Here is a 12386-nt window from a genome sequence, read left to right on the forward strand (position 1 = left end):
AAAAAATTTGTCACAATTAATTACACTTATAACAATAGAATACCAATTGAAATTTACTAAATATTTTTGGATGTTTTTCTACATTTTAAATATTGATTTCAGTTACAACACAGAATACAGTGTGCACAGTGCTTACTTTATATTATTATTTCTGATTACAAATATATGCACTGTAAAAATGATAAAACAAATAGTATATATCAGTTCATGTCGTACAAGTACTAAAGTGCAATCTCTTTATCCTGAAAGTGTAACTTACAAATGCAGATTTTTTTTTTTTATGGTTACATAACAACACTCAAAAACAAAACTGTGTAAAACTTTAGAGCCCACTCAGTCCTACTTCTTATTCTGCCGATCGCCAAGACAGACAAGTTTGTTTACATTGACAGGAGATACTGCTGCCTGCTTCTTATTTACGATGTCACCTGAAAGTGAGAACGGGCGTTCACATGGCATTTTTGTAGCCAGCGTTGCAAGGTATTTACATGCCAGATATGCTAAACATTCATATGCCCCTTCCATGCTTTGGCCACCATTTCAGAGGACTTGCCGATGATGCTCATTAAAAAAATAATGCTTCAATTAAATTTGTGACTGTACTCCTTGGGGGGAGAATTGTATATCTCCTATTCTGTTTTACTTGCATTCTGCACTCTTTACATTTACTTGCACTCTGATGCAGAAACTACAGAACCCAAACCACCAAAAAAGAAAATCAACCTTCTACTGGTGGCATCTGACTCAGATGAAGAAAATGAACATGTCGGTCCGCACTGCTTTGGATTGTTATCAAGCAGAACCCATCATCAGCATGGAACCATGTCCTCTGGAATCGTGGTTGAAGCATGAAGGGACATATGAATTTTTAGCACATCTGGGATGTAAATATCTTGCAACGCTGGCTACAACAGTGCCATGTGAACGCTTGTTCTCACTTTCGGGTGACATTGTAAACAAGAAGCAGGCAGCATTATCTCCTGCAAATTGTAACCAACTTTGTCTGAGTGATTGGCTGACCAAGAAGTAGGACTGAGTGGACTTGTAGACTCTAAAGTTTACATTGTTTTATTTTTGAATGCAGTTTTTTTTTTTTTTTTTACATAATTCTACATTGTAAGTTCAACTTTCATGGTGGGGAGATTGTACTGCAGTACTTGTGTGGGGTGAATTGAAGGATACTGTTCTGTTTTTTGCGGTGCAAATATTTGTAATAAAAAAATGTAAAGTGAGCACTGTGCGCTTTGTGTTCTGTGTTGTAATTGAGGTTCATATATTTGAAAATGTGGTAAACATCCAAAAATATTTAAAATAAATTATATTCTATTGTTGTTTAACAGTGCAATTAATCACAATTAATTTTTTTAATCACTTTGACAGCCCTAATAATAACTACTAGCTCTTATATCATGCATTTCATCTGCAGATCTCAAAGCAATTTACAAGGGATGTCAGTATCATTCTCCTCATTTTACAGCTGGGAAAACTGAGGTACAGTGCGAGGTGAAGTGAGGTCACCTACCAGGCTAGTGGCAGAACCAGGAATAGAACCCAGAATTCCTGAATTCCAGTATAGGATGGGGATCCACTTCTTACTTTGACATCTATGCAAACTTCAGTTTAGGGTTATGTACTGCATTCAAACAGTTGGCTTTGCCCACAAATGCCTCTGTCCTATTAATTTTAACACACTTAACTTTATGCATGTGAGCAGTCAGTTCTGTGCAAAATGTTAATCTCTAACATCAGCATTTTCAGGATTGGAGCCAGAGCTTGTAACTTCCATGAACTCAAACAGGTTTCCTTACAGAGGCTATGTGTACACTGGGGGGCTTTACTGGTATAGTATAGGTATAATATACCAGCAGAGTGCTCCTGGTGTGGGAACAGCTGCACTAGCAAAGCTGCCAACTTTGCCAGCACAGCTCCAGCAAAGTTTATAAAGTTCATCAAATGTATAGGAAAGTTTATTAAATTCAGTAGAACCTGAAAGCACATATTGAGTTTCAAAAGTCCACAGCAAATAGCTCCAAGGTTTTACTGCTGACATAATCAGAAATAGTCCTAGGTCTAATTGGTCTAATAGTTGAGGTCTAATTGAAGACCATTGAATATAATAAATTTAATGTTTTTTTGATAGTGTTTTTGATAAATTACAGAAAGTTGAATATCCCTTTTTGAAGTCCCATATTTCAGAAGTGTTTTGTCAGAATTTCTGAAAAATTCACTTAAGGCTATACTTGCAAAATTTGACTTTGCTTTCCAAATTTCCAACAGAATAGTCTGTTTTTTGAGGAAGTTAAATTCTTGCAACTCCTTTGTGGGGTAGATAAGTAACAAGTTTCTGATTTTATGCAGGGAAACTTATGGAGAGAAAAGATTTGTTTTACTGTTACAACAAGAAGCACAAAAGAGCTATTTGTTACTTTTTCTTCTTGGAAAGTAGGTACATCCAAAGGATCCAATCCTACAAACACTAAGTCACACCTATAGCTGCTCGCATGAGTAATCTTAACATTAGAATAGCTCACATGGGTGTTGATATCATGTACCACCCTATATATTCAGTAGCATTATTTTCACCTGGACATGAATGGTTCGTCTTGCTTTGATTGTGCCTTTTTTTAACGTTAATGGAGATGATGGGCTAATTCTGCAAAGAAGCAGATGTCTTGGAATCAATCCAGACAGAGAAGGGAAACTGAAATTAAGGGACTTGTCAGCAAGTATTCAGAAATGAAACTGAAGCGCTACTTAAATCATGTGTATCTTGATATCCATCAAGCCCCAAGCAGCATGGCAGCAGCTTGTTATACTGAAAACTGTGTGAAATAGAGTGCTACAAAGTTAGGGCCTGACCCTGCAAACACTTAACCACACACACAACTTTTCTCATGTGACTAGTCCCATTGTACCGAGAATTAGTATTGTATTAATGTCACAGAGACCATTGATCAGCCCTCGCATGATTTTTAGTTGCTAATGGCAGATTGGATTGAAAACAGCTAGAAATAAAAAGCTCTGTTATTCCCTTATCCATCTCCTGACTCACCATTAAGACTGATAAAACAACAAGGACTCCTGTGGCACCTTAGAGACTAACATTTATTTGGGCATAAGCTTTCATGGACTAGAACCCACTTCATCAGATGCAACCATTCAGACTGATAGTAAATCTTAATCTGAAACTTTTGCACTTCAATTAATGGTGACGTGCTTTCCCTCAACTGATCACTGTGATGCAGCACTGGAAAGGGCAAGATACTGTCAGTACTTGCAACAGAAATCAGTGGAATGCCAAATAGTTAAATTGGAAGGCTGAGCGGTGCAATTTCTAAGTCGTCAGTTGAACTAATCACATGAGCAAAGAAAAAGTCTGTTTTCATTGTTTAATAATGAAAGGAACAGCTATGTTATGGCTTTACTTTTTCATCTGCAGGATACTTGGCATGTTTTCTGAGCAAATGTTGCTTACCAGATTACACTGCTCTACAGCCAAAATGCTTCTGAAATAAATGTAGTCAAACTTTACTAATTCTGGGTCACTGAGAACGAAAATGATGCTTAAAATTGTTGATTGGCTCTAGTTTTCAAGATATGCTATTGGGTCAGTATATACAACCCTTGACTTGGGAATGGCGGAGGATAAGTGAGTTATAAAGGGAAGGGATCTCAATTTAAACCAGAAATGACTAAAATACATCTTTGACTGGATCTATGAATAAATCTATGACTGGGTTTGGACAGTACTTGCTTTTTAGGCAAAACAATGAATGATGCAATCTGAAGCTGGTATTGTGTCATACATGATATGAATTGCATCATGTTATTCCTAGAAGTCATGGATGATGCAATCATAACGAAGCTTACATCCCTGTGCTGAACAAATTGCCCTATATCAGCTCTAGAAATCATACAGTGTCATGCTCTCTTATTTGTCAGTGTTTGATTTTGCAAAGGGACACATTTCTGTTTAGCCAAAGTGAGCAGAGATGCCTCGTACTTGTGTGAACAGTGCAGATAACTTCTGCTATGTTTGTGGTGAAGTGACTTTTGCATCACAAAAGCGCAGTATAAGCACTATGGTTAAGAAAGCCTATCATCTTTATTTTGGCTGCAAAATTGGAGATCAGGACAAGAGGAGGGCCCCACACATATGCTGCAACACTTGTGCAACAAATCTTCGCCAGTGGTTGAACAGGAAAAGGAAATCTATGCCTTTTGCAGTGCCAATGATATGGAGAGAGCCAACGGATCATACCAGCAATTGTTACTTCTGCATGGAGCCTCGAGTTGGGAAAAGTGTGTCAAAGACATGTCCATCTCAAAGTATTTTTTTAAAACTGTTTGGTGTTACTTGATGAATACTGCATAGATTATTGTAGACTATATCTTAAATAATATATACCAAAACCAATTTTAGAGAGACAAGGTGGATGAGGAATATTCTTTTATTGAATCAATAAAAAAAAGCTCAAAAGCTTGTCTCTCTCACCAGTAGAAGTTGGTCCAATAAGACAGTGGTTCTCAACCTAGGGTATGTGTATCCCTGGGGGTACACAGAGGTCTTTCAGGGGGTACATCAACTTATCTAGATATTTGCCTAGTTTTACAACAGGCTACATAAAAAGCACTAGCGAAGTCAGTACCAACTAAAATTTCATACAGACAATGACTTGTTTATACTGCTCTATATTCTATACACTGAAATGTAAGTACAATATTTATATTCCAGTTGATTTACAATTATACGGTAAAAATGAGAAAGTAAGCAATTTTTCAGTAACAGTGTGCTGTGACACTTGTATTTATGTCTGATTTTGTAAGCAAGTAGTTTTTAAGAGAGGTGAAACTTGGGGGTACGCAAGACAAATCAGACTTCTGAAAGGGGTACAATAGTCTGGAAAGGTTGAGAGCCACTGCAATAAGCGATATGACCAAATCCACCTTGTCTCTCTAATATCCTGGGACTAACACAGCTACAACAATACTGCATAAAACCAGTTTTGACATTTATTTAAACAGCCCCATAAAGACATTGTGTTTACCTCTTAATTACACTGGTCTACAATTTTTGAGAAGTCATCTGCTTCAGAGATAAAATGTGCTATTTATTATGTATTTTGATGTGCTGAATTCAAATATGATAATGAAAACAACTGATTGGCTACTGTTTCTAAGATATTTAAGTTTTTACATTTTATGTCTATGTATATTGTGTAGATAGTAGAGTTTTAATCATAAATTGTAAACCTAGGTCTTTTCATGGTTGCTTTACATGATAATATTTCACCTCTCCTGTTTATGTAACACTTTAAAAATCAGCAAAAGGGTTATATAAATAAAATTTATTATGAAACAAAAGGCAAAAAACTATTATGTACATAGTTTAGTCCTATTCAGTGTCTACTCAGCGTTTCTTGCCTTGTCTCTTGTATTCATTAAATGGAGCATCTCTTGTCATTGTCCAGCAATAGTCTGCAAGCATTGATGGGCTCCATATGCCCTGATAGCGTTTCTCCATTGTTGCAATGTCCTGGTGAAATCGCTCGCTGTGCTCGTCGCTCACTGCTCCGCAGTTCGGTGGAAAAAAAATCTAGATGAGAGTGCAAAAAATGTATCTTGAGTGACATGTTGCAACCAAGGCTTTTGTATGCCTTGAGGAGGTTTTCCACCAACAACCTGTAGTTGTCTGTCTTGTTGTTTCCGAGAAAATGTATTGCCACTAACTGGAAGGCTTTCCATGCCGTCTTTTCCTTGCCACGCAGTGCATGGTCAAATGCATCATCTGGAAGAAGTTCACGAATCTGAGGACCAACACCTTCCTTTATCTTAGCTTCACTTAACCTTGGAAATTTTCCACGGAGGTACTTGAAAGCTGCTTGTGTTTTGTCAATGGCCTTGACAAAGTTCTTTATCAGACCCAGCTTGATGTGTAAGGGTGGTAACAAAATCTTCCTTGATTCAACGAGTGGTGGATGCTGAACACTTTTCCTCCCAGGCTCCAATGACTGTCAGAGTGGCCAATCTTTCTTGAGGTAGTGGGAATCTCTTGCACGACTATCCCATTCGCAGAGAAAACAGCAGTACTTTGTGTATCCAGTCTGCAGACCAAGCAAGAGAGCAACTACCTTCAAATCGCCACAAAGCTGCCACTGATGTTGTCATAGTTTATGCACCTCAAAAGTTGTTTCATGTTGTCATAGGTTTCCTTCATATGGACTGCATGACCACTGGAATTGATGGCAAAACATTGCCATTATGCAGTAAAACAGCTTTAAGACTCGTCTTCAATGCATCAATGAAAAGTCTCCACTCATCTGGATCGTGAACGATGTTGAGTGCTGCCATCACACCATTGATGTTGTTGCAGGCTACAAGATCACCTTCCATGAAGAATAATGGGACAAGATCCTTTGGACGGTCACGGAACATGGAAACCCTAACATCACCTGCCAGGAGATTCCACTGCTGTAGTCTGGAGCCCAACAGCTCTGCCTTACTCTTGGGTAGTTCCAAATCCCTGACAAGGTCATTTAGTTCACTTTGTGTTATGAGGTGTGGTTCAGAGGAGGAGGATGGGAGAAAATGTGGGTCCTGTGACATTGATGGTTCAGGACCAGAAGTTTCATCCTCTTCCTCTTCCTCGTCTGACTCAAGTGAGAATGATTCTGGTGCATCAGGAACCGGCAGTCCTTCTTGTGGGGTACTGGGCGTATAGCTGATGGAATGTTTGGATAATGCACAGTCCACGTTTTCTTCTTTGACACACCTTTCCCAACTGGAGGCACCATGCAGAAGTAACAATTGCTGGTATGATCTGTTGGCTCTCTCCAAATCATTGGCACTGCAAAAGGCATAGATTTCCTTTTCCTGTTCAACCACTGGCGAAGATTTGTTGCACAAGTGTTGCAGCATATGTGTGGGGCCCTCCTCTTGTCCTGATCTCCAATTTTGCAGCCAAAATAAAGATGATAGGCTTTCTTAACCATAGTGCTTATACTGCGCTTTTGTGATGCAAAAGTCACTTCACCACAAACATAGCAGAAGTTATCTGCACTGTTCACACAAGTACGAGGCATCTCTGCTCACTTTGGCTAAACAGAAATGTGTCCCTTTGCAAAATCAAACACTGACAGATAAGAGAGCACGACACTGTATGATTTCTAGAGCTGATATAGGGCAATTTGTTCAGCACAGTGATGTAAGCTTCGTTATGATTGCATCATCCATGACTTCTAGGAATAACATGATGCAATTCATATCATGTATGATGCAATACCAGCTTCAGATTGCATCATTCATTGTTTTGCCTAAAAAGCAAGTACTGTCCAAACCCAGTCATAGATTTATTCATAGATCCAGTCAAAGATGTATTTTAGTCATTTCTGGTTTAAATTGAGATCCCTTCCCTTTATAACTCATTTATCCTCCGCCATTCCCAAGTCAAGGGTCGTATATACTGACCCAATAGCATATTTTGAAAACTAGAGCCAATCAACAATTTTAAGCATCATTTTCGTTCTCAGTGACCCAGAATTAGTAAAGTTTGACTACATTTATTTCAGAAGCATTTTGGCTGTAGAGCAGTGTTACCTCATTTGTTAGGGTTATTAAGGCACTCTATATTTGTGTAAATCTGTAATATAGGCATATTCTTAAATGCTGTGCTAGATGAACAAATGTCTAGTTTATCTATTGCTAATACACCCACCTTTACTGGGTGAGCGGTTGTGTCTATCTGCCTCCATCTTGGTACAGTGTCTAGGTGCAGTATAATTAATTGAAAGGCATAATTTCTAATCAGAAGACCTTGTACACTCTCGCTAACTTGTTTTTTGCTCGTATAAAAGAAACTCTTTGGGGCAGAGTTTATAAAAACTATTCTTGTATATTGTGGCAAACAATCCACCATCTTCCTTTAGGATTTAACAAGAGACCTCTTGCTGCATCTTTGGTTTGGCCTTTACTTTTATTCTCCAATTTTTTTAACCAATTATGGGTCTTCGATCTTAAGACAAAAGACACATTTCAATTCTTAGTTTTCCTGGAAACAACAAAGCTGCTTTGATATTTCTTTTTAAGAAAGCCCATTAAGTCAGCAACAACATTATCTTTTTCACTGAGTGTGGGACTGAAAACCTCAAAAAAAGGCAATCCAGTTACCTTTGTAAGTAAAGATCTCTGTGCCTTTCACAAGGTTTGTAAAATGTGGTCTTTTTTCTCTTATATCTGATGCCCTTTCCACAAAAGTAATGCTTTCTTGCCCTGACTTCTTATACAGGAGAGAATACTAAAGAATGTGTTCCACATAAATAGGGGTTTCTTAATGTTCAAGACCAAGTTGGTTTGGTATCCATTTCTGCAAGACAGCACCCTTGCAATGTTCTCCCCGTCTGCATGCCAACCTGATTTTCAAGCATAACTGATTTCTAATGAAAATTACTTCTAGTCAATGTAAGAAATGACAGAGTAGGTCATGCTGGTGGGGACGTGGCATTGTATGTGAAAGAAAGCCTAGAGTCAGTTAAAGTAAACAGCTTAAATGGATCAAAGTGTACCACAGAATCTCTATGGATAGAAATTCAATGCTTGAACAATAAAAGTATAGTAAGAAGTAGGAATATACTACTTCTTACTGACCAGGATGGTGATAGTGATTGTGAAATCCTCAGGGAGATTAGATGGGCTACAAAGACAGAAAATAAATTAATGATGGGGGATTTCAACTATCCTCATATTGACTAGGTATATGTCACCTCAGGAAGGGACACAGATAAAATTTCTAGACATCATAAATAACTGCTTGTTGGAACAGCTTGTCCTGGAATCCACAAAGGGAGAGCCAATTTTTGTTTTAGTCCTAAGTGATACTCAGGATCTGGTCCAACAGGTGAATATAACTGAATTGCTCAGTAATAGTGACTATAATATAAAAGACAGTAAGAGACCCAAAAAATGCCACAATGGTTTAACAGCAGAGTAAAAGAGGTGGTTAAAAGCAAAAAGAAATCCTTCAAAAATTGGAAGTCGGGTGAGGAAAATAGAAAGGAGCATAAACTCTGGCAAGTCAAGTGTAAACTAGGGCAGGCCAAGAAAGAATCTGAAGAGCAACTAGAAAAAGACAAAAACTAACAACCAATATTTTTTTAAGTACATTGAAAGCAAGAAGCCTACCAAACAGTCATTGGGGCCACTGGACGATCAAGATGCTAAAGGAGCACTGTAGGAAAACAAGGCCGTTACAGAGAAGCTAAATGAATTATTTGTATTGGTCTTCACTGTATTGGATGTGAGGGACATCCTTGCACCTAAGCCATTATTTTAGGTGACAAATCTGAGGAACTTTCACAGCTTGAGAAGTCAATAGAGGAGGTTTTGGAACAAATGGATAAATTAAACAGGACTAGTTGGTATTCACCCAAGAGTTCTGAAGAAACTCAGATATGAAATTGCAGAACTACTACCTGTGATATGATGCCTATAACTTAAATCAGCCTCTATATCAGATAACTGGAGGGTAGCTAATGGAACACCAGGCCTGAATCTCTACACCACAATTAAGCAGCCCTTTAATCCAAGCCCTGTGAGCCTGAGTCAGCTGGTACAGGCCAGCTGTGAGTTTTTAATGGTAGTGTAGGCATACTCAAAGGGTAGGAATAAATGGAGAGAGGTAAATAGGAGGGTCCCCAAAGGATCTGTGCTGAGACCAGTACTGTTCAACATACTTATAAATGATCTGGGAAAGGGGGTAAATGGTGAGGTGGCAAAATTTGCCGATGATACAAAATTACTTAAGATCGTTAAGTCCAAATCTGACTGTGAAGAGTTACAAAGGGGTCTCACAGAACTGTGTGACTGTGACAAAATGGCAAATGAAATGCAGTGTTGGTGAGGGGGGAGGGATAGCTCAGTGGTTTGAGCATTGGCCCGCTAAACCCAGGGTTGTGAGTTCAATCCTTGAGGGGACCACTTGGGGATCTGGGCCAAAATCAGTATTTGGTTCTGCTAGTGAAGGCAGGGGGCTGGACTCAATGACCTTTCAAGGTCCCTTCCAGTTCTAAGAGATGGGATATCTCCATTAATTATTTATTTAAAGTACTGCATTTTTGAAAACATAATTCCAACTATACATACAAAACAATGATGTCTAAATGAGTTGTTACCGCATAAGAAAGAGATTGTGGTGGCACCATGGCTAGTTCTCTGAAAACATCCACTGAGTATGCAGCAGCAGTCCAAAAAAAACCCCCAAAACAAAAAGCTAACATAATGTTAGGAACCATTAGGAAAGGGATAGAAAACAAAACTGAAAATATCATAACGCCACTGTATAAATCCATGAACACCCACACCTTCAGTACTACGTGCAGTTTTGGTCACCCCATCTCAAAAAGTGATATATTAGAAATATATTCGGATATATTAGCATATATAAGATATATTAGGGATGCAACCCCACTCTCTGGGTGTCCCTAAACCTCCAATTTCCAAAAGGTGGGAGTGGATGACAGGGGGGATGGATGATTGGAAATTGCCCTGTTCTGTCCATTTTCTCTGAAGCACTGGCACTTGCCACTGTCCTAAGACAGGATACTGGGCTAGGTGGCCATTGTTCTTGTCCAGGATGGCCATTCTTGTGTTCTGATGTAATGGACATACTCTGTGGCTTTCGGGGGGAACTTACTAGTATCTGAAAGGTAAATCCAATTAATACAGACAAGTATGTTGGTGAAGTATGATGGGGTGGGAAAGATCTCTCAATTTATAATTTTATAATTCTTTTCAGAGCCTGTTACTGATCTTCCTATGAAACCTGATGGTGGACCTTTATTTACAAGACTGCGTAATCCAAGTACAGGCAAGTTTGCAACAGTTAAGGACACTGTTAATATTATGGTTAATTCTCTCCTTATCTCTACCAGAGGATTAATATTTTGCAAACTGAAATGATGATAGTGTTAATCTCATGTGCCAGAGATTTTGCTGAGGATGCCATGTAGTTAATTCAGTTCAAACGTTTAGGCTGTATTTTATAATTTTAATTGGTGGAACTGTTCATCAGAAATATTGGCAGCACAAAAAAGTGGTATATTTCAAATGAATCTTTTAAATGCATTAGTTTTTTGGGGATCCACAGGCCTTTCTTATAAATCCAAATTTAGATTCTTCCGCTAGTCACCTTATACTATAAAATAAACATTCAGTTAGGAGAGGCTTTTATTACACTTGCCAAACTTTTGAGCCTTTTCATTTTTAACTACAATTTTTTTTTTACTTAGTCCAAAGTGTGGTATCTCTTTTCTTGTCGGTAGATGATGATTTACCTTTAATTAGAAACATATTGGAAAAATAAATAATGTAGAAAATTTAATGAACCTCCCTCCAATCTCCAAAACAATCATTTTCTTCTTTGATTGTATAGCTAGAGTATCTTAAAGCTGCCTTTGTCTAAGACTTTCTTTTCATTAAAGTATACAGTATTAAACCCTGTTTAGTTTATTTAAACAGAAAATCTTCACATTTAAAGTAGTTGGAAAAAATCTGGTTCAGGTTGTTTCTTCGCTCCCTTCATAAATTCATTTGCTTTCGGTAGGATCACTGGGTTTTTTAAAATGTCACCACTCATGTTTATGGCATTAAAACACATCAGAGAAACTTAATTACAGGTGCAGATAATCAGCTAGTTTCTGCTTTGTGCCTAAAGGAAGAGATTAGTGAAAGATAAGAGATGCAGAATGGAAAGAGAGTTTATTAATTCTGTTTAAAAATATTCAGAATTTAGCTTCAAAATATAAAGCAATGCACAACTTCCATCTGCTGTACTGAATTGGCTTTGCAATTTGTCACCAGAATTGAAAAAAGGTGGATAAGAATTTATATTTTACCAGGGAAGGAAGTGATCTATTTAACTTGTAGAATGAAAAGTGTGTCGGTAAGGCTTTTAGAGAAAAAAGCTTTAGGTGTAGTTGTTGACACCGAAGCTGGGTAACTTACTATAGAATTACAGGAAGCCTATTTAAAGATCTGTAATGCGCAAACTTTTGGTTATGTAACCTTATGTATTAGTGCAGAGTCTGAAATAGGAAGAGAAGAAAACACCCCTTTAGCATCTTTTTAGAATATTTGTGTTTTAATAAATAAATTGTTGTCTCCAAATATTGTATAAACACCCATGCAATGTTGGTGTGCTCTTGAGTGCTCAGCCAGAACTAACCAAGTCTGCAAAATCATACAACTTCCAAATCAAAGTCTTGGTGACTTTCCATTATAGTAATGGAGATTGTCAGCCTTGTTCACAATATATTTGGCATTTCGTAATCAAAACTAAGATTGGGGGGCATAATAATGATCCATTCCACTTTGTCCATGTGAACCAGTGAGAA

At 37.9% G+C, this 12386-nt stretch overlaps 1 protein-coding gene across 2 annotated transcripts in view; it reads left to right on the forward strand.

Moving 5' to 3' along the window:
- The window catches only part of RNASEH2B (ribonuclease H2 subunit B), a 56450-nt gene that overhangs the window by 1879 nt on the left and 42185 nt on the right, over positions 1 to 12386 (forward strand). For both annotated transcript variants that reach the window (XM_054015132.1, XM_054015126.1), the window contains exon 2: positions 10790 to 10861. In XM_054015132.1, the coding sequence (XP_053871107.1) occupies positions 10790 to 10861 (72 nt within the window). The remainder of the gene's footprint in view (positions 1 to 10789; positions 10862 to 12386) is intronic.

This window comes from Malaclemys terrapin, chromosome 1 (assembly GCF_027887155.1).
Source record: "Malaclemys terrapin pileata isolate rMalTer1 chromosome 1, rMalTer1.hap1, whole genome shotgun sequence".
NCBI classification, from domain to species: domain Eukaryota; kingdom Metazoa; phylum Chordata; order Testudines; family Emydidae; genus Malaclemys; species Malaclemys terrapin.